General features: G+C 44.9%; 1 protein-coding gene across 1 annotated transcript; it reads right to left on the minus strand.

The window, feature by feature from the left end:
• Nucleotides 1-16,294: 16,294 nt before the first annotated feature.
• On the minus strand, nucleotides 16,295-22,628 carry LOC124651725 (annexin D5-like). Its single transcript, XM_047190765.1, has 7 exons — nucleotides 22,443-22,628; nucleotides 18,803-18,948; nucleotides 18,375-18,593; nucleotides 17,863-18,078; nucleotides 17,697-17,786; nucleotides 16,688-16,888; nucleotides 16,295-16,583 (listed from the first exon to the last, which is right to left on the minus strand). The coding sequence occupies exons 1-6, from the start codon at nucleotides 22,516-22,518 to the stop codon at nucleotides 16,688-16,690; spliced, it is 948 nt and encodes a 315-aa protein (XP_047046721.1). The 5' UTR covers nucleotides 22,519-22,628; the 3' UTR covers nucleotides 16,295-16,583.
• Nucleotides 22,629-22,989: the final 361 nt, after the last annotated feature.

A 22,989-nucleotide genomic window follows, 5' to 3' on the forward strand; every position in this document is an offset into this window, starting at 1 on the left:
AAAGTGGCTCTACATTCACGAAGAAAGCGCCAACTCCGTTGAGCACAACATAATTCCTTTCGACGGAAATGCCAAAATTCAACGTCGCCGTTCTTGGGATGCCGAAGCTTCTGAGGAAGAGAAAAAGGCGACGAGAGGCACTCATGTCTCGTATTCGTCGGCTTCAAAACACTCGAGGCAAGGAGCTGTCCGGTGTTCAAATCACTTGCCTACTTCCTTAAGATTAGAGTGCAGCCTCTTCAGGCTCGCAAAAATCCCCTTTGGACGTACTCTGGTGAAAATGATGCCAACAGAATCTCCGGTGATCTTTCCACCAAGGACTTCGAGAAGTTGCTTCGAAGACTTTCTCGCCTGGGCAAAGACCCAATTCCTTCCTCAAGTCGCGTGGAACCTTACAGCTCCACCAATCCACTCCCCAAGGTACTTTGTCTTCCCGAGTTTTTTATCCTGTTCCGCACTTTCTCTTCATCTCATTGTATTGTCAACTCTTCATTTTTCCTTTTGTCATTATTATTTTTTACAGAACCATCCTACTATGACTTCCCTTCCTCCTCTTCCTGAGGGTGGAGAAGTCGAAGAAATGGCCATCGTTGCCGAAGACACTCAAGGCTCTTCCGTTCCTGAAAGTGAAGTCGCGGGTTCTCACAAATCTGCGGCTTCTCATGAAAAAGAAGCTGAGTCTGAAGCCAGTGAGTCGACGCAATCCCTTCCTCCTGCTGTTTCTCCAAAAAACAATAGGAAAAGGAAAAATGCCGAGGATTCCGGCACTTCTAAGGCTGAAGAAGTTGTTCCTTCTCATCCGAAGGCAGCTTATGATCCTTATGTTGAATCCCTCATCAGCTCGTAAGTCGACATTTATCTCTCCCCCTTTTTTTGTACTCGAAATATTTATCTTGTCTTGCTTTTTATACTGTCGATTTTTTGTTCAATAGTGATGAGGAAGAAGAAGTACCGATTCATCGACGTGGCTCCTCGGACAAGCACGTCACGTCTCGTACTTGTTTCAGACACGCTAGTTGAAGGAGATGAAACGTCGCCTCCTCAACAAAACGTCGTCACCACTACTCCACCATCAAGCCCCCTTGCTCCTTCACCAAAAAGGGCAAGGGTTGAAAAGATTGTTGAACCTGCCCCTCAATTAGGCGGTTCGTCGACTCTGCTCTTTGATGATGTAAGCTTGTCGACATCTATATTTTCTTTATTTTTATCTTTTCGCATCTTCACTCTCTTTTTCATGCCGATGTTTCAACTCTGCTCTTTTGATGTTTGAACAGCCAATGATCAAAGAGCTTCTTCGCATCGGGTCCCAATTTATTGGGTACCGTGAATATGCCGCCAGAGCCGAAGGTAACGACTTTTGTACTTGCTATTTTTCCTTGACTTTTTATTCCTGTTGCTTGTCGCTATTTTTTGATCTTTCTTCTATCTTTTTTCCATATCTCGACAGAGAAACTTACGAGAGGCCAACGAACGTGCCAACGCACTTGCTCAAAAACTTGAGCAAAGTGAGGCGGCTCGCAAGAAAGTCGAACTTGCTGCTAGCGAAGCCAAGACCGAGGCCGATGAAGCCAAGGCGAAGAGCTGCCTGGTGTCGAGGAACTGCAAAAAGGCTTAAAGATGCTGAATCTGCTTTAGACGAGCAAAAAGCTGCACAAGCTGCTCGTGAAGAAGGAATTCTCAAGCGTCCGAAAACCCAAAGCCGCCGCACTTTCGGTAATTTTGCTGATCCTTTCTATTTTTATCGGAATCGTTGTTTCTTGTCTTTTCACTTATGTTTTGTTTTCTTGTCAGCCCAAACGAACCAGGGTTTTGATCCGACGAATCCACGCCAATGACCCTGTCCTTGATGCACTTTCCTATCTGGAACTTCATGGGTCCGAGATTCGTGAAGGTGTGTCGAATGCGAGCGCAGTACTGTCGGCGTTGTTCCCATACTTCTTCCCGAAGAAAGAGGAGCCTGCGACTTTCCTCAACCTCGCCAAGATGTTCAATACATCGGAGGACCTTGGACTGAAAGTGCGCCAAGAAAATATGAAGGTTGCTGTTGAAAACACTGTCGCGTTGGTTGCTGACAGTGGACAGGCTATTGACTGGATGAAAGTTGGCGACACCGAGCAGATTGAGCAATCAAGATGGCGATCGCTGATGAAGGCAGCCAAGCCCAACACGAAGAAGATCTTGTCCTATCTTGGGATTAAACCAGCGTCGACTCCTAGTTCGTCAAGGCCGGAGGTCTAGTTGCATGCCTCTGTTTTTCTTTTTGCTTCTTTTGCTCTTGTCGCCAAAGTAGTCATTTGGCGACACGTATTTCCTTAGCTCCACTGTAATGCCCTTGTAATTATTCCCAAGAGATTAATGAAGAACTCTATCTTTGCTGTTATTTGATGTTGTCCTGTTTAAATTTCAGTTGATATTTGATAACTATACTCCAACGTCCACTCCTTCCAATGTTTCGCCTTCTTCCCGCGCGAAGAGAACTATTACCGATACTTGCACTGTCGATGATACCTTGTCGCAAGAATTGGATGAGCTTCGACAACAACTTCGGTATGCGAAGAAGCAAACACTTGTGATGATGGAGCAATCTCGTAAGTCATATGAAGCCGAAAAAGTTGCCCTTCGGCAAGCTCGCGAGGCTGTGGCTGCTAAAGAGATTGCTGCTTCCGAGGCTGAAAAGGCGGTCACTCGAGAAAATTTCATGCTCGAATTAATGAATGAAGCCGGTGCGAGATATGTCGGGTATGTTTGTCTCATCCTGTAATATCTTTCATCTTCATCGTTGTTGTCTCTTAGAGGTTTTCCTTTCGTTGTTTTGATAGGTGCCTTTATTGATCTTGCTGCTCGAGGAAGAGAGGGTAAACGCTAGGACAAACCTCCTTGTTAATCTTTCCTTGGACCATGGTTCTTTGTTTTGGGCTACTCCAGAGAGGACCCGCCAAATTACCAGATTTCAAGATCGCACCTCTCAAACCCGTGATTTCCTTCACTTCTGTACCAAAACCTTATCCATGGTTTACAATTCCATGTTTCCTCGGAATGTCCAACCAAAAACTCTTCCTGAATTGATGGAAAGGTTCAAAGATGCTCGCAGTATCCATGACTTTGTCAAAGCACAACTGGTAGCTGGTGCCAGATTTGCTCTTATCATGCTCCAGATCTGCCACTCGAAGCTTGACCTTACCCAGGTTGTCGAGAAGGTTCACCAAAAGGTAAAACGTCGGAGAGTTGGTGTTGACAGGATTAACACGAAGGTTACGCCTGTAGCTGAAGAAATGATTGAGGACCTGCTTCGGATGGATGCCGACTTTTTTGCCGATGGCCATTATGCCGATTTTCTTGGTGCTGCTCCTGAGGAGAACAGAGTTACTCTTGATGACATACTGAATCAAGACTAGTTATTTTCTTCTTGTAGATATTTCTTCTTTGTAATCCATGACTATATTGTAAAGCAACCATTATATTTCTATGTCTGTCTAGCCCCCGAGTGTTTCGGTGACTCTTTACTATATTTGTATATTTGCGAGGTTGTGAACCAAGGCATTTATATATTTGAGGCAAATATGAGCCCCCGAGCTTTTATTGAGTACTATTTTGTATTTTTATTGACTTACGAGGTATTTGAATACCAAGGTAAGGTTTTTCTTTTGTCGATGAACTATATTGGAATTCGTCGGAGCAATGACTTTGGTCAAGTTGATAAAGAAGAAAGGTGATATAGCCACTATCTTTATTATATTGCAGCACCGCGAGCCCGCCTCATTAAAAACCTTCTCCGGCCCCACTCGGTGCCCCGAAAAAGGAAAAGAGTGCGTCTGAAAACTCGCGGGCGTTTCAGTACATTGAAGTTTTACAAGGACTATATTTCGACTCTAGGCGTAGAACCGCCTAAGTTGCGCCACGTTCCAGGGGTTTGGCTCCTCCACCCCTGTCTTCTTGTCCTTTATCCTGTATGCCCCTCCTCCGATTACTTCCGTGACGATGTAAGGGCCAAGCCATGGTGACTCGAGTTTTTCATGACTTTTTTTGCGTGAGCCGAAGAACTAGGTCGCCCACCTGAAAAGATCTTGGCCGCAAACGTCGACTGTGGTAATTCTTCAAGTCCTGTTGATATTTGGTTACCCGAGATAGTACTTCATCTCGAGCTTCATCAAGTGCGTCGACATCATCTTCTAGCGCTTGTCTCGACGTCTCTTCGTCATACTCCGCGACGCGTGGGGAGTTGTGCTCTATCTCTATTGGCAATACTGCTTCTGCTCCATGAACCAGAAAAAACGGAGTTTCCTGTGTCGCTGTATTTGGTGTTGTTCGGATGCTCCACAACACACTTGGTAGTTCTTCAGGCCAGGTATGTCGAGCTTTTTCTAGTGGTCCTAACAAGCGCTTCTTGATGCCATTGCAGATGATGCCATTGGCTTTCTCGACTTGCCCATTGGTTTGAGGATGTGCAACTGACGCAAAGTTCAGCTTGATACCCACCTCTTCGCAATAATCTTTGAATTCATTGGATGTGAAGTTGCTGCCGTTGTCTGTGACGATGCTGTGGGGCACTCCAAATCTGAAGACGAGGCCTTTTATGAATTTTACTGCGGATGCTCCGTCTGGTGAATTTATCGGCTTCGCTTCTATCCACTTTGTAAATTTGTCGACAGCTACTAGCATATACTCTTTTCCTCCTGGCCATGATTTGTGTAACTTGCCCACCATATCGAGTCCCCATTGTGCAAAGGGCCACGACAAAGGTATTGGTGCTAGCTCTGCTGCTGGAGAGTGAGGTTTTGCGGCAAACCTTTGACACGCGTCGCAAGTTCGTACTATGTCCTTAGCGTCCTCAATTGCTGTTAACCAGTAGAATCCTGCCCGAAAAACCTTGGCTGCGATAGCTCGACTACTTGCGTGGTGGCCACATATTCCTTCGTGCACATCCTTCAGAATTATTCTTCCTTCTTCGGGTGTGACGCACCTTTGCAAGATGCCTGAAATACTTCGCTTATATAATTCTCCCTTAACCACTGTGAAAGCTTTGGAGCGTCGAATTACTCGCCTTGCCTCGACTGGATCGTCGGGTATTTCTTTCCTGAGGATGTATGATATATATGGCTGCATCCACGGTATCTGTATTACCATGACCATGTCTTGCTCTTCTTCTTCTTCCTCTTGCTTCTCCTTGGTATCCCCCGAGGGTTTCTTCTCCTTCTTTTTTGATTTTGTCGACTCAGTGGATCTCTCTGTTATCTCTTCCCAAAATACACCTGGTGGGACTGCAAGGCATTGCGACCCGATGTTTGCAAGAACGTCGGCTTCGTCGTTGCTCAATCTACTAATATGATTTACTTCGCATCCATCGAATAACTTCTCGAGCTCATTGTACACCTCCTTGTATGCCATCATGCTATCATTGACTGCGTCACATTGGTTCATAACTTGCCGAGCTACCAGCTGTGAATCGCCAAAGATTTTTAATCGAGTTGCTCACGCAGCTTTCGCCATCTTCATCCCGTGTATGAGAGCCTCATATTCTGCTTCATTGTTAGATGCGTTAGGGAACGTCATCCGAAGGATGTACTTCAACTTGTCGCCTTCAGGTGATATGAGTACTATTCCTGCGCCAGCCCCTTCTAGTCTCTTGGACCCATCAAAGTTCATAGTCCAGGTTCTCGATAAATCTGGAGGTCCTGTATTTTGCAACTCCATCCACTCTGTGATGAAGTCCGGCAGTATTTGCGACTTTATTGCTTTTCTTTTTTCGTACGTGATGTCCCGAGGGGAAAGTTCTATTCCCCAAAGGGAGACACGACCCGTAGCTTCTGGGTTGTTCGAGTATATTTGACAAGGGAGCTTCGTTGACCATCGTGATCGGGTGTGCCGAAAAATAGTGGCGTAATTTTCGTCGCTGTCGTGAACACTCCATATGCTAGCTTTTGGTACCGAGGGTACCTTTGTTTTGAGGGCGACAAGACTTCGCTCACGAAGTATACCGGCCGCTGCACTCCATGGATTTTCCCTTCTTCTTCTCTTTCGACAACTAACACCGTGCTAACCACTTGGGGTGTGGTTGCAATATACAACGGAGAGGTTCCTTTTCCTTTGGAGCCACCAGGATTGGTGGTGTCGAGATTTTTCGCTTCGGATCCTCGAAAGCTCTATCGGCCTCTTCGTTCCACTCGGAATTTGTCTCCTTGTTTTATCGGCGCATAAAATGGTAACGCTTTTTCTCCTAACACAGCGACGAATCTCCTCAAAGCTGCGACTCACCCAGTTAGCTGCTGTATTTCTTTCAACTTCGTTGGCTTTCTCATTGTTACTATGGCTTGTATTTTGTCGGGATTTGCTTCAATCCATCTTGCTGAAACTAGAAACCCCAGAAGTTCTCCTGCTGGGACGCCAAAAGAACACTTCGTCGGGTTCAGCTTGAGGCAGAATTTGTCGAGGTTGTCAAAAGTTTCTTTGAGATCCTCGATCAGCGTTGCCCCCTTTTTGACGTTATGACGACATCATCGATGTATACTTGCACGTTTTTCCCGATCTGTGTTGCTAAACACTTCTGCATCATCCTCTGATATGTTGCTCCCGCATTTTTTAGACCGAAGGGCATTGTCTTGTAGCAAAACACGCCGTAAGGTGTAATAAACGCTGTTTTGGCTTCATCATCTTCTTTTAATCTGATCTGGTTATAACCAGAGTATGCATCCAAAAAGGAAAGACGTTCACAACCTGCCGTGGAATCGATGATTTGATCGATCCTTGGGAGGGGAAAGTGATCCTTAGGGCAATGTTTGTTGAGACACGTAAAGTCGACGCACATGCGAAGGACTGTCGTGTTTTTCTTCGGCACCATCAACTGGGTTAGCTACCCATGTGGCTTCGTAGATATCTCTCGATAAAACCAGCTTCCTCTAGTCGATTTATTTCTGAAAGCATGGCTTTGCGGTTTGGTTCCGAAAAACGCCGCAAAGGTTGTCCGATTGGTTTCATCTGTTGGATCCAAATTTAGGTGGTGCTCGGCAAGTTCCACTGGGTACTCCTGGCATGTCAGCTGGACACCATGCGAAGATTTTCCAGTTCTCACGGAGGAACTCGACGAGCGCGCTTTCCTATGCGATATCCATGTTGTTTGCAATGGATGTCGTCTTTTTGGATCCGTCGGGTGAATCTGCACCTCCTTAGAATTTTTCTCGTGTTGAAAGTTGATTCTTTGTTTGGCCTTCCAACGTCCGGGAAGTACGTCGTAATCAGTCATGCTTTTCGACGCCAAGTATTCAGCTTGCATCCCGAAGGTTTCTGATAACCGATGGAAATCCTTGTCGCACTTATCAGCTAAGGCAAAACTCCCTTTGACCGTGATTGGTCCCTTGGGTCCAGGCAATCTCCATAACAGGTATGTATAGTGTGGTACTGCCATAAATCTAGCGTATGCTGGTCGTCCCAACAAAGCGTGGTACTGCGATGGAAAATCCACGACTTCAAACTCCGGTTTCTCGATTCTATAATTTTCTCGGGTTCCAAACCGAACGTCAAGGTTGATCTTCCCCAATGGGTAACTTGGTTTCTCCGGTGTGATGCCGTGGAACCTTGTGTCCGTTGGCTTCGGAGTTTGCTAAGGATATGTTCATCTTCCTTAATGTATCCGCATACATAAGGTTTAAGCTGCTGCCACCATCTATGAATACTCGAGAAACGTCAAATCCTGCGATAAGCGCCGGCGGAATAAGTGCTTGATCGCCCCGGTCGAGGAACTTGCTGCGGGTGGTCCGCTATGGTGAAGCCGATGTCTTGCCACGACCAATTGAGGTACTCAACTGTTGGTGGAGGCATTTTCTCTGCCATGAACACCTGTCGTGAGATTACTTTTTGAGCTCTATTGGACGGCCTTCCCTTCTGAATCATCGACACTGCTCCGTTGGAATTAGGATCAACATAGGGTGGTGGTGCAGGTGTTGCCGCTATTCTGAGCTGGTGTCGATTGTCCTCTGTAATCGCGGGAGGTGGCGGTAGGTGAACTTCGCTCCTGGGCTCCCGAGGATTTCTCTGTGCTGCTCGAGCGTGAGCATTTTCTCGCGTATCCGAACATTGCTGAAAATTTCGACAGGTCTTTCTGCAGGTGCCCTGACTGTCTTTTCCCATTGCTGTCGAGGAAGAAGTGCATCTGGCACGGTCCGTTCAGCATTTCTTCGGGGGACACGAAAGGTCTTGGAAACCTCGGCCCACTTTTTTGTCTATTGCGGGAGTCGTCTCTGTTGTCGCTTCTCTGCTCATTACTTCTCTGATAATCATCTCTATTATTTCCTCCTCGCGCTGGCTCGGAATCCGGCCGAAATTTGCCACTGGAGCGTCGTAGTTCTGATACTGCCGAGGGAATCGTCGCCTCGATTGATAATTTCGACCACGGTCCTCCTCGGCGACCTGTGTCGTTTATTGTGGACAGCGTCTTCTCCGTCTGCCCATCTATTTGCTATCTCCATCAACGCGGATACTGTTTTTGGATTGGTCCTTCCCAAATCCTCGACAAAATCTCCACGCCTAATTCTCGCGACAAACGCATCTATTGCTCTCTCGTCAGATATATTTTCTGCCGAGTTTTTTATGATGTTCCACCTTTGGATATATTTTCTCATTGACTCATCCGGCTTTTGTCGACATGCCCTCAGCTCTTCTAACGACGCAGGTTTTTGCACGTGGACCGAAGTTCTTGACGAATACGTCCTCGAAACTTTCCCAGCTTGTCGATGGATCCTGGCGGAAGTTTTTTGATCCAAGATCGTGCGGCTCCACTTAAGTGCACCTGAATACTTTGCATGGCTGTTGCTCTAGTTCCTCCAGTTAGCTTCACCGTCTCGAGGTAATCAATTAGCCAATCCTCTGGATCTTGCGGGCCGTCGAACTTTTTGAAGTGATCGGGTAACTTGAATCCTGAGGGGACTCGAGTTTTTCGGACTCTTCTCGTGAAGCACGGTAGACCGCACATATCCTCGTCATTAAGCTCCGGGACTGCCGATGATCTCTTCTGCTTTGCCTCGCTCTATCGACCCTTGCTTGTGCTCCTGTATCTCTTGCTCCACTTGGTCCTTCCGGAGCTGCCGCCGTTGCTGCCGCAGGTCGTGGACTATTTTGCCTTGCCGCTCCTTCGGGAGGCGTTGCTACGAACGCTGTCCCCATAGCTCCAACCCCTGCTAACGCCATGTTGTATAATGTTTCCCTTGGATCTCCTGGGGGTGGCTTGGATGCAAGGATGTAAGCTTGTGTCGCCATATACCCAGCTTCTGGTGTCTTAGGGATAATGTTTCCTCTTGTATCTATCGACATAAAGGACATGTCGAGGTTTTGAACCAAGTGCTCTCTTTCGCTTCGGGTATGTGTTGTAACCTTGATCTTCCTCTCGTTCCGAGCCTCCCCGTGGCTATCACCCGAAACTCTAGATTGTCCACTTAGATCCGCCCTTCTCTCGCCGGATGCGTGAAGCTGTCTCCTTTCTCCTGTTCAACTCAGGCTGTCATGTTTTTCTATTTCTCGGGCAGTTCGTGCGAGCCTATATTGATAAGCTTGCAGTTCTTGAGCTGTGGCTGTCGTCGTCATTGGTTCCGAACCATCTAGGGCTTTTGCCGCTCTATCCCAAGCTGCCTGTGGAAGTTGAACTCTGACGCGTGGTGTGGGCCCGACATATTTAGTGCCCATACCTCTCCTTAGATCTGAGGGATCGACAAAAGGATTTCCCAACTCGTCGAAAGCCTCCGATGTTTCCTCTTGATTTTCGATAGCATAAATCTGATGATATTTGGTACTCAGATCTATGTTGGGTTTGGTGACATCATTGTTGAGATTGATGAAGACCTTGCCCACTGTGATGGATTTGTCGATGAAGTCGTAATTGTCGACATCACTTGAGCCATCGCTTATATATGAGTCCGCAGATGACTCAAACGATGTGTCACTGAAGATCTTGGCGAGTTTCTCTCTTGTTCTGATGCTGACGTAACGTGTTGCCGAAGTTTCTTCTTCTGACTCAGTTGACGATGCATAGCTTGAAAAATCAGAATCGACCGCCGACGATCCCGACGAAATCGGAATTTCGACACGATACGATCCTTCCTTCTCGACGCGAAAGTGGAACCTTCCGAACGTCATCTCCAAGGGCTCCGCCGGATACGCATATGCATCCAAACGGGAGGGTGGGTGAGGAACAAAATCAACAAGACCAGACAGCGATCTGTTTACCTCGATCCATAGTGTTGCTTCCGGTTGACGATGTCGAAGATCTTGAACGTGCCATCGAGATCGGATCCTTACGCCTCTAATTCCCACGGACGGCGCCAATTGACAAGGGATTAACTTATCAATGCCTATGGATTGTAGGCTAGGGTTTAGTTAGAAGTAGAGGGCAAGTAGATCTCGAAGGTTTCAGCCGAAAAGTACTCGACGAATATGAAAACTAGGGTTTGCAGACAATGATTCGATGATCTCCTCGTCCCTCGACTCCCTCTTTATATAGGAGGTGGAGTCGAGGGATTCGTGCTATACAAGATTACAGAGTCCGGGACGGTTTCTAACTCATCCCGCCGGATTACAAATAACACTTCCTATTACAACTCTATCTTTTCCTTAAATACATCTTGGGCTCCCGAATCTTCTTATTCTTCGGGTAATGGGCCTTCAATAAACCCCGGGTACTATATTCGGCAGGCCCATTTGGGATGCCTATGTCAGCAAGATAGGATGCACAAGAGATTGATATTTGTGCTATCACACCAGGCTCACTGGCACCGCCCCCAAGTGTAGTGACCAAAAAATTTAATCATCGGCACTAAAATAGAAGAAAGACCAAAATAAACGAATAAGTCCAACTCAAATACGAGCCAAGTAGTATCAACTAGATAGCATATGCCTCATACTTTGTTGGTCGAAACAAATATTAACATTCAGGGATGGGGTCAGCGAAGCCAAGTAGGATGCACAAAAGAGATTAATATTTGTGTCATCACACCAGGTTCACTGGCCCCACCCCAGAATGTACATGTGACCAAACATTCTAATCATCGGTCAATGCAATTAAGAAGTGCCAACTCAAATAAGAGACAAGTAGTATGAACTAAATGGAATGCCTCATACTTTGTTGGTCGAAACAAATATTAACATTCAGAGATGGTGTAAGCGAGAGGCTAGGTAGGATGCACTATTTGTGCCATCACACCAGGCTCGCTTGCACCACCCCCGAGTGTACAGGTGACCAAACATTCTAATCATCGGCACTAAAACGGAAGAAAGAGCCAAGTGGTATCAACTAGATAGCATATGCCTCATACTTTGTTGGTCGAAGCAAATATTAACATTTAGGGATGGTGTAAGCGAGGCCAGGTAGGATGCACAAGAGATTGATATTTGTGTCATCACACCAGGCTCGCTTGCACCACCCCCGAGTGTACAGGTGACCAAACATTTTAATCATCGGCACTAGAATGGAAGAAAGAGCCAAGTGGTATCAACTAGATAGCATATGCCTCATACTTTATTGGTCGAAAAAAATATTAACATTAAGGGATGGGGTAAGTGAAGCCAAGTAGAATGCACAACAGATTGATATGTGTGCCATCACACCAGGTTCACTCACCCCACCCCAGAGTGTAGTGACCAAACATTCTAATCATCGGCAAGTACAAATAAAATTAAAGACCAAATCATTTACAAAGAGAACCATGTACAACATATACACATATATAGCAACATAGTATGATTTGAAGGGTCATGGACAAAAAAAATCACCTACATTGCACATATAGTTGCTAGGTTTCATTGGTTGTGTCATGGAATGGTTTGTAGTTGCATCTCTAGGTTAATCAACTGGACAACAATGAGAACACTACATAAATGTTGTTTAACTAAGAGCAGAACTGTTTGCCCCTTTACCCCTTCCAATTATCACTCTGTCTATGATTATAGAGTTTAGAAGGTGTTGCTTATCTTCTCCTAGCTATCATATTATTATTTATAAATCTTGTTTATGCTCTAAAGAAAATGATATATATTATTAGTTTTCCATCATACAAGTAGAACTAATACCAGTACTGCATTTTAGTTGAGAGGGTATGCAAACTGATAGCCACCAGAAAGCTTTACATGGTACAACAATCTCCAGATATATGATCAAACTCAACTAACCAATAAAACCAAGCAATCAGTAAGCATGAAGTTCATGGTACTGATCTTGATAGTTCACTCGTCAACTGTTTAAAACAAAAGTGAGATTACCCACTTCTTATAAAAAATATTGTGTTACTCCTATGGCATGGAATTTTACAACTATCCAAGATTAATTGTGATACACATCTAGAAGAGATTATTTGGCGCCTTCTTATGATACATCGTTTCTATGGTATTTTTATTTAGAGGGTTGTACTTCTCTTATTATGACAACCTCTACCAATGTAGTATTTGGCAATTCACATATGCTTAAAAAACAAACAAATCTGTCCATATAATCATTTCTAGTGTTTTGGTTCTCAAGTGGTAGTAAAATAGGAAACAATTCCTGATGTACTAATTTTTGCCTATGTTCAATTTTGCACTAACTGTTATGCAGTCTATGCTAAGGAGTTTACATAAAAGGTAGAATCAAAACCAATTGATCAAGTGTTGTGAGTTATGCTATTCATTATTCACTGTTGATTTGATAAAATGACACTGGCTCCTGAACTAATCCTCAATCACTGCCATATATTATCAGGTTTTTTCCTTTATTTTAATTTGACATGTATGATTGGACCTCACATGCTAGGAAATGAGTGGCCGATAGTAATCTTTCACTATGTACAGCACAAACCAAAGTTCAACGGCTCATCGTTTCCTAGCATTTACGCATTTAACACCTGAGAAAGCAAGATAATAAACATTACATAATTACAATTACAAGATGTAGATATTGCACCTCTATACTATTTAAACAGGGACACCTCAAAAGGCTTCCATATGCTAGTATTAGCAAAATATTTAAATACACCGACACATGGGAGCTAGCTACTCTTGAACTTCAAAACTTAGAATTCAAGCTACCAATCCTGAATAAATGGATCGATAAGATACTCTTGGTCATTTAGGACTCATTGTTGGATATTCTTTAGGTTAGTGTAACTACTTTTTTTGCGGGGAGGTTAGTATAACTACTGCATTAGGCTATATGTCAAATTCTATGTGCAAGAATTCATTTGTATATATGGTTCACTTTATAGCTTAAGAATTTTAAACATCTTCCGACTTTATTAATACATTTGGAGCAGTTGTGAGAGCACCATGGCACCTATTTTCTTGCACATAAATGACACCATTATGAAAACAACTTGCACGCGACATCATTTGGTATATTTAAATTATATGTTGAATCACACCATGGTGGCATTTTGCATTTGCCTAAAGGTGTTCTTGCAAGGGTAGGATGTCTTTCGGTTGGCCTATGGGAATGTTGATCAGTTGTTCTAGAATAGCACAATTGCTTTAGTTTGTATGGCCACTGGTTCATATTGCTCTCATTTTTTTGTTCTGTAGTATTTCCGTTGCCATGGGCCATCAAGATGCGTTGATTCTTGCAAGTTTCTAGTTTTATTTCCATCCCTAACTGCATTTTCACTGAATAACCAAGCACATAGAGAGGGGAGGGGAGAGGAGGCATTGTGCATGCTCACCGACGGCAGGGGTCAAGGAAGAAGCAGAAGACGACGGCAGGGGTCGAGGAAGAAGCAGAGGACGCACGGCTCCTCTTCCTCCTCGATGCGGTGGCTCCTCCTCCTCCTCGATGAGGCGCAGGTCCTCCCGTAGGCTCCGTGTCCACACTGAAGCGGGTTCTGTTGCTGGTGGTGGGGTTGCATGGAGCGTGGAGGCATACGACCATCACGGAGGAAGGCGGCGGCGGCAGCGTGCTCCATTGCCGGCAGTCGCGGGGGCAGGCGGCGGCGGTGATTTGTCGTGGGGGGGGAGGGGTACGGGCGAGGGAGGGGTACGTGGGATGATATAAGGGGTTCTATTTCTGTGGCGCACCAGGCACGGTGCTTCACAGAATGTATTATTTCTGTGGCGCACTGGTGTACGTGGGATGATATAAGGGGTTCTATTTCTGTGGCGCACCAGGCTGGTGCGCCACAGAAATAGCGAAACCAATTATTGGGGCTGGCAGGGTGTGGGTCCCACTGAATTTCTGTGGCGCATGAGCTTGGGGTGCGCCACAAAAATAAGCTATTTTTGTGGTGCACTTAGTCTGGTGCGCCACAGAAATTGTTTATGTGACGCATGAGTAGCTGGTGCGCCACAGAAATAGAATCACATCTATAAGGCTTTTCCTACTAGTGCTACTATGCACACGATTCACTTACTCCGTCCCTTGATTTGGATTACATTTGAATCATTGGCCTAAGAGAACTCAAAATTGCAGCCTCATATAGTATGAAGGTGAGTGGATCTAGCGAAACAAGGTAAATGCACAAAACTTATCTATCCACACACTTTGATTCGCTACTACCATGCACCTTAGAGTCTAATCATTGGCCTAATGAGATCGCAATGAACATCATAAGCATGGATAACAATTAGCATCATATAACATAGCACACACAGAGGGAGGAGATGATCCTACTGAACCGAGGACGTGATCAAATATGGTAAACAAAGATGGCCACGCTCTCCACCTCCCACATCACATCAGCTCTCCATCCTAGACTCGGCGTCTGCCATGCCAGTGGCTACCTACCGGGAAAGTCTGGCAACTGCGAGAGAAGCAACGACCCAAACTGTTGCGAGGATGGTAAGAGATACCCACAGTACCATTGCTCGTCTCCGGTGACATCGAGCACCAAAGCCATCTTGACACTCAATAGTTTTGAGAAGGGCAAGGACAGTGGTGGTCCCTCAGAATGTGACAACACTTTCCACGACGATGAGGAGATGGTCATTGCTCTCTCCACCGGCTGGTTCAAGAACATGGCCCGTTGTGGACACTGCATCAAGATCACTACCAACGGCAACTCTATGTATGCAAAGGTGGTGGACGAGTGTGATTCCGTGTATGGTTGTAACGATGAACACAACTATGAGCCGTCCTGCTAAAACAACATCATGGACGCCTCACCAGCTGTTTGGGATGCATTGGGGCTTGATCAAAACGTTGGTGAACTGGCCATCACCTGGTCCGACAACAATAACTAGTCAACATTGACATACAATCTTATATTACCATTCATGCACAATTTTACATCAACTATTGTGTTTGTACAAACCATTTGTAGGTATATAGTAATTACGTGCTCATTCGGGATGCTACATATGTTTGTTCCTACAATGGTTGTTATATGGTTTCGACAATATTTTTCTGTAACATTTGTCTTAAGGGAAGACTGTTCTAGTAGCTCAGTTGCATGCGTCTTACCTATCCAACAATGAAACCACTACTACTTCTCTCCTAGCATTCATTGTCATCGCTATTTTTGACGGTTAAATCTATAGTGGTTTGTGGCTTGGGGGTACAACCTTAGCCTATTGAAAATTTACTATTGGCAACACATATGATTTGCCACTTTCTTAGCCATACGTTGTGCATGCCATAGGATCAATTGAAATTCTTGCAAAATCTGCCACACTCGTCATTTGTTTGCAGGACATTTCGTGGCACCCACAATTCATCAAAGATTAATTGTGCAAAATAGTCATAAACCAAATAAAAAAGTCGCAATCCAAATATGCCATGTGTGCATACAAAGTACTCCACCTCAAAGAAAAAAAGAAGGTTAACTGAACAAAGTTAATCGTGACCCAAATATGCCATGTGTGCATTCATTGTACTCCACTTCAAAGAAAAAGAAAGCTAATTGTGCAGTTATTACCAAATATGCCATGTGTGCATGCAAAGTAATCCACCAAAATATGATTGCCTGTGACTTTGAACTGTCGGAGAGAAGGCTATATAGGCAGCGGTCTAGGCGCAGAGAAGAGGTGGCGCCACTTGGCAACAAGCCGTCAACATTCTCGGCAAAAGGTTGGACCTCATCCTGTTCGAATCTAGCTAAGGGGTAGCAAAAGCAGTCGCTGTAGTTTTGCCAGCACCGCCCACCTGTGTGATTTCAACCCCGTAGAAGATGGTGTTTACAAGTAAACACCTTGCTTTTGCATCTGGACCTCGATTGGACCTCGCGCACCTTATGGAGGGTGCAACTATTATAGCTTGAGCCCGGGTGTTCACTACTTTATATAATAACGTAAATAACACTACGAACTCCATCTTCACTCTTTTTTCAATGAAGAAAAATACAGTGCTCACTACAGATAATAATAGCACAACCGAATACAATCACCAAACCAAGTAACAGTGAACCACCAACACCAGCAAGCAGCAACCGCACAAGGGTCCCCAGATACGAATCATATATACACACACTTTAGGCAAAGATAATAAATGAGAGCAAGCATAAATAGTTGTCAGCAAGAATAAACGAGAGCAAGCATAAATAGTTGTCAGCAAGACTCAGTACACCGTGAATCCATGATGATTGTCCGGGTAGAGTCGCTGCATTTAGGTAAAGTAATGCAAAGCAGCATGTCTGGCCGTAGAACATAGCCTGAGAAGTTCAATGAGCAGAAGATAAAACAAGAGGTCAGTATGAGCACTACCATCTTTATCTCTAACCTGGTGAAGGAAAGATAGTAGCATCACACAACATACCTAGTGGCTACCAACAAGCGAGAGCAGGAACGTCCGATAACTCCCTGATGTTTCAGAATGGATAGCATCACTTAACGGCTTTTTGTATTTCTTGTAGTATTCTGCCTTGATATACTGCATATCAATCTCAGTCCTCGTCACCACAATCCTTATAAGTGTCCTGTCGTCAGTACCTAGACCTTTCATGGACTTCCTTAATGCCTGTATTAACATTATTCACACAAAATACAAGATAAATACCAAAGCAAGAGAACAGAGATCAACACGCCCAAAAAAAGATGTCCTGAGAAGAGAATAATAAATATGACACAACTTTTAGGTATATCAGTCAGTTCTGGAGCACAACCACTGCATGGAAGATAATAGCATTCATGGAGGCAGTCTGTAGCATATTCCCGTATCAATGATACTGGTGGTGTTCACTGTTCAGGCTAGATAAATAATGCAGCTAGCGCAGTTACAGACAGTGGCGGATCTAGAACAAGCTATGTGAGTGCACAGGACCCTTAGTGGAAAAACATTTTTTTGTAAAATGCCATTTTCGCACCACATATGTACCCCTAAAAATGTTTTTTATTTGTTGATGCACCCTCTAGGCACCCTGGTTCCAAAAGTTGTAGCTCCACTACTGGTTATAGTAGAGTACAATGGGACGTTGGGCACCAAACATACCGAATCAATCTAGCCATGTGCCTACTTGAAAGTATTTGCACAACATATCTCATTGGGATTAACTAGATATTAACTGAAAGTAGGAAACACAGAAGAAGTAAAGAAAGAATACTCCAGAGTTGAACCCTGCAGGCTTCATACACAGATCTTTGCAAGTGATATTGATTCTCCAGATCTTGAAAAGTAATTTTGTAACATGAAAAGGTTGAATTATAATTCATGCAGTGTAAAAATCTTCACTTTATCAAACACAAGAACTAAAGAGTATGACTTGCCTCTGGCAATCAAACAAATTATATTTACATATTTTAATCTGAGGACAGCATGATTGAGATACCTTAGCAAAATACTTCGCTGGATTCTCAGCACATCTGAGGATAGTTATCAGTGCAACTTCAAAATTTCCAGATGTTTCATTCTTGACAACCTACCATCAGTAAAGGAAATTCGTTATTACACACCAGGAGAGCACCAAAATGTAAATGGAAAGGCAGAAGTCTTACCTTCTCTAACGATCGATCATACATGTGGTGGTAAGCAGAAGCAACAGCTGCCATGTGTGCCCAGCTGCGTTCAGTGAAGATACGAATGAAGGTTTTCTCATCTGTGCCAAGCTTTTTCTCACCAGCTTTGTACAGGTCCTTTGCGTCATGTGTCACTATAGTGGGATCAACCTCAGGGCCTTCATAGCGTGGAATGCCCAAATAGGCTAGTAAGATCTGAAATATACATTACATCACTAATTAGCACAAAAGGTACAATTTGGACAGGTATACTTCATAAATATACCTGTCCAAATTGTAAGAAAGCCAGTGCACAGATCACATTGATATCAACATGTAAAGAGGAATTACAAAATGATATCAAGATAGCATTTAGTAACTGCAATATCTCAAGAACGCATTAAATTCTGTGTTTCAAGAAATGATATGTATGAATAGGGAAGTAAACAATCTAAATGTCTTTCAACTTGTTTGCATCAGACGAAGAAGTTAAACAAGTTGAGCAATAAAACCTTCTGATGATCACCAGAAGTTTGCTGACCAATGTCATGCTCAAGATAGGTACCAAACTTGGCATAATATGTCTGTTTCATTATTTGCAGCTGTGATGGTGTCCTGGAACATATTATATCAGTAGCTGCTCTCAGATCAGGAGCTTCAACACTCAGAGCATCTCTCAAAACAGTTGCATCACGTCCAGCAGGATCAAGAATCCAGAGCAACATTGCTTTCTGAAATCATAACCACAAGGTTAGCCATATCGGAGTAAGTCAACCATACACACAACTGAAGAAACACAGCTTTGGCTAATACACCACGCAAATCAGTACTTCTACTGAATACGTAGTAATATCTAATTAAGCATACCACTTCAGCTAGTGTAATTGTGCAATGATTTGATTTATCATTCAATAATGATTAATTTTGTAGTTTCCAATACCTTGTGGTTTCCACTGAGTTCAGATGATATACGACGCGAAAGTTCCTCAGAATACATAGTCTTGAATTCATGTTGAATGTATCCACGTTGCATTGAGTCACGGTGAGCAAGTATATTTGAAACTGCTGTACTATCACACCCAAACCCTGTAAGACAGCAACCAAGTGAAAAATAAATCATAATCAGCATGACAGCACCTAAAGGATTACTTACTAATAAAGAAAACAGATAATGAAGATTGAATGAACTTTATCATTTTAAGTTAGAATGTTTAGTTTCTGCAGACCAGTAAATCGCTGAAGCAACTTTCTTCACTTCTGATTCTCACTTGATTACAGCAACCAGGCATTACTACAGCATATTTATTAACTCCTGACCTACCTGAAGAATAACGTAGTTTACAGACACAGTAACATTCATACAGGTGCCGTATAAAACAAACTTATGTTGTATTGATACCATAATAAACCATAATGGTCACTAACTGAAAATGGTACCTTTGGCCTCTCAAGTGGAAGTACTATCTTGCCATCTTAAATGGAACATTAACATGCACATGTTTTACACTAAATTGCAGATTACTACAGAGTTGCTGCTCAAGGATTGTTATATGTAATGTACCAGGGTTCACAACTCAAATACCATGGTCGTAATGAGTGCAAGTCGACTAGTCATGGTACTAACAGAGTAAGGGGCAACTTGAATGGTTACAACTACACTGCTCCGTAAACAACTATAGCACCATTATGTCATAGGTAGTAGGTGTCATCCATAACAAATAAATTCTTGAAAGCACCTTCATCGGATGCTGAGCCTTCTATGGGGGCCCTTAGCAGTTGAGAATTTTAATTCTGAGTTATTCTGAAAACACGGGAACGGCTGGGATGATTAAGGGGAGGGGACACACAAATGGAAGGGACAAGAAGGAATTTGATAATAAAAGAAATGAAAATTCAAGAGGCAACAATATATATCAACTTGTGAACCAGAATATCAGTGATCACCAATATTTTACAGGACATCATTCCACAAATATTGCCCACAATCTAATTTTTATTTCTTCTAACCTTGATAAAAAAAAATCCTAGCAATCCGGAAATATGAATTACTCGAGTTTTTTTTTCGAGGAAACGCAAAGGACCATTTCATTGAAAAGGTAGAGTTTTGTTTACATCCTCCTAGGAGGCAAGATTACATGTTATTAAACCTATACATCAGTGCACATCCAAAGTGGATGGCAGAACCAGCCTTAACCCCTGGGCTCCTGCCTGAGCCCATAATCTGATCTCTTCCTTGATGTTATCTATCAGGAGCAGGAGCGGCATTGAAGGCTGAATTACTCCAGTAACCAGCAATTACTACATGGCTTTGCACTTTTGCAGGAAGAATGGTCTGCCTGAGAGCATCTCCAGCCACGTCCCCCAAACCGCGCCGGATTGAGCGTTTGGGGGACGTGTTTTGTTCGTGCCGCCTTTGGGGGACGTCACTCCCCAGCCGCGTCCCCCAAACGCCTCCCCCAAACATTTAAAATACTTTTTTTTGGCTTTTTTATTTCAATTTCCACAAACTAATACATAATTTGGAACGTGGTTTACACGAAAGGCACATGGTTTTCCACAAACTAATACATAGTTTGAACCGTCGTGGACACAAATATAAAATTTTGCAAAGAAACTAAACCTAACTAGGACGTGCATCGAAGGTTTCCTGTGTTCGCTGCTAAGAAAGAACACTCGAGGGCACACCCAATCACCTAAACTGGAAAATCCAGCGGGAGGATGGTGCCCTTGTTGGTTCTACCGATGAGGCGAACATCCGAAACCTCCGTGCACGTGTTCGCTGCGAAGAAAGAACACTCAGTCGTCCTCCTCGTCGGTGCTGTCGCCGTGGTAGTCCCGGCGGCACCGCGTCTCGTCGAAGACCTTGACGCTCATGTCCCTGTCGCCGAAGTAGGAGAACGAGGAGGATGAAGCCGGCTTCGAGGCTGTGGTGCCGCGCGAACTTCTCCCGGCCGATGTTGAGGTACATCTTGCCGCGCGCGTCGTAGATCACGTCGACGATCCACCGGTAGTAGCCGCACGCAGCCTCCCGCGGATGCATCGTGCGCGGGCCATCGTCGCCCGCCGACGTAGTCGGCGAAGGAGTCCGGCAGCCTCTCGGATGCCGCGCGGGTCGCCCTTGAGGACGAGGACAAACTCGAACCGCACGTCCGGCTCCACGTCCATCTCCGACGATGAAGCCGACGGCGTGGGAGGCGACGGCGAGCGTTCAGCTCTGCCGCGGCCACGACCACGACCACGGCCGCGAGGTCGGCCTCCACCTCTACCAGACATAGCGTCGAGTCTTGTTGAGATGGTGGCAGCTAGGGTTTGGGAGAGAGGCGCTAGGGTTTGTGTGTGAGAGGGACGATGAGAGGCGGCCCTTTTATAGGCCGGAGGGAGGCGGAGGAGCAGTGGCGCGCATTAACGCTGACACGCAGAGCTAGGCGCGACGGGACGCGTCGACTGCGTCGCTGCGGGAAGCTGCACCGTCGCTGCGTCGCTGCGGAAACTGCACCGCCAATAACTTCCGTCGCGAGGTAGGCGACGGTTAGGTTAAAAAATTATTGTGCCGCTGACGAGTCGGCCCCGCCACTCCCCGCCTCGCTTTTCGTTGTGTCCGGCGTCCCCGATGCGTCCCCTGTGGGACGGGGACGGGCTCGGGGCGCCGGACACCGTATCGGAGCGCGCCGGACAAAAATGGGCTTTGGGGGACACGGCTGGAACGCATTTTTTGTCCGGCGCGCCCCAAATCCCTTTGGGGGATGCTTTGGGGACGCGTCTGGAGATGCTCTGAGACGGGACTCGTCCTTTTATCAGGCCACTTGACTCCAAATTCGAGCAGGTCAAGCTACATGTCCCGAGTGGGCACAGTACTGAAGTTACCAATACCATCACTGCACCCCTGAAAAATGTCCCAATCTCGGACTCACGGTCCATCCTAAGATCTAGATATTTCAACCTCCGACGCTCTAGCTCTTAACAACAAATCCACATCCAACCAGAACACTTCAATAGTACTAAGTCCATTCTAATGAATAAAGGCTTACATTATTTTTGAAAAGTCAAACCATGTACAAGTTTGACCAAGTTTTTACAAAAAAAAAAAAATCATTAACATGCAAAATATAAAATCAACATCATTAGATACATCATTAAATATATTTTCATATGATATCTACAGAATACCATATTTGTTGATAGAATTTCCTAAAAGTTTGGTCAGACTTTATTTGGCTTGACTTTTAGAAAAAAAATTAAGCCTATTCATTGGAACATTTTTACACAACAAAAATAAATCTAACAGACCAACGTTCCTTTTGACCACTGAATTCAATCCACGCAGCCCCTGGTCTGGAACAGCAATTTCCACCTGGAACGTTCCTCCAGCTGCTCAACTCATGTGAAGACTATTCAGCACAACAAACTCATCCGAAGATCGGCAGCTATTATTCGATATCGAACGAATAGCTGCAACGAAACGACAATCGTCGAAAACCCATGGCATGACGCAAGCCTCCCGCGGCCGCCTTGACCCGAAATCGATCCTTATCCAAAAGCGCGATTGCGGCGGGGGAATCGGGGAGGGGGAAGGCACGGACCTTTGAAGGCCTTGTGGAGGTCGATGGCGTCCTGGCGGGGGTTGGGAGGCGCCGGCGGCAAGGTGAGGCTCGCCATTACCGGCGGAGTTCGATGCGCTCTCCCGCTCCCGGCGATTCGATTCGATTTGCTTGGTCAAGGGAGCTGAGGGAGAATGATTTGCGGACGGATGGTTACGCGATTTCGGTTACCTTGTTCTTTTTAGGTCTTCTTTGGAAGTGGGGAACGATGGACCAGGTCTAGCCATTCTTGGTGCCGGGTCACGGTCCGACCTCCACGTCGCGTACGTGCTCGGACGGCCGATGGACAGGGAATCCGGCAGACCTCCACGCTTGAGAAATGGCAAATACGCGACGACAAAATGAACAACGAACCATTAAAAATATCAAAAAAATTATCTAAATTTAAATGTATTTATGCATTAAACAAAGTCTAGATATAGTATTTAAATTTAAATAAACTTGCAATCTTTTTGTGAAGAGAGGTAGTACAAACGGCTAGCGGGGCGGCTCTGGCCCTAGACAACCATGGTCAATGGCCAAGGGTCCA

This window comes from Lolium rigidum, chromosome 5 (genome assembly GCF_022539505.1).
Source record: "Lolium rigidum isolate FL_2022 chromosome 5, APGP_CSIRO_Lrig_0.1, whole genome shotgun sequence".
In the NCBI taxonomy this organism is placed as follows: Eukaryota; Viridiplantae; Streptophyta; class Magnoliopsida; order Poales; family Poaceae; genus Lolium; species Lolium rigidum.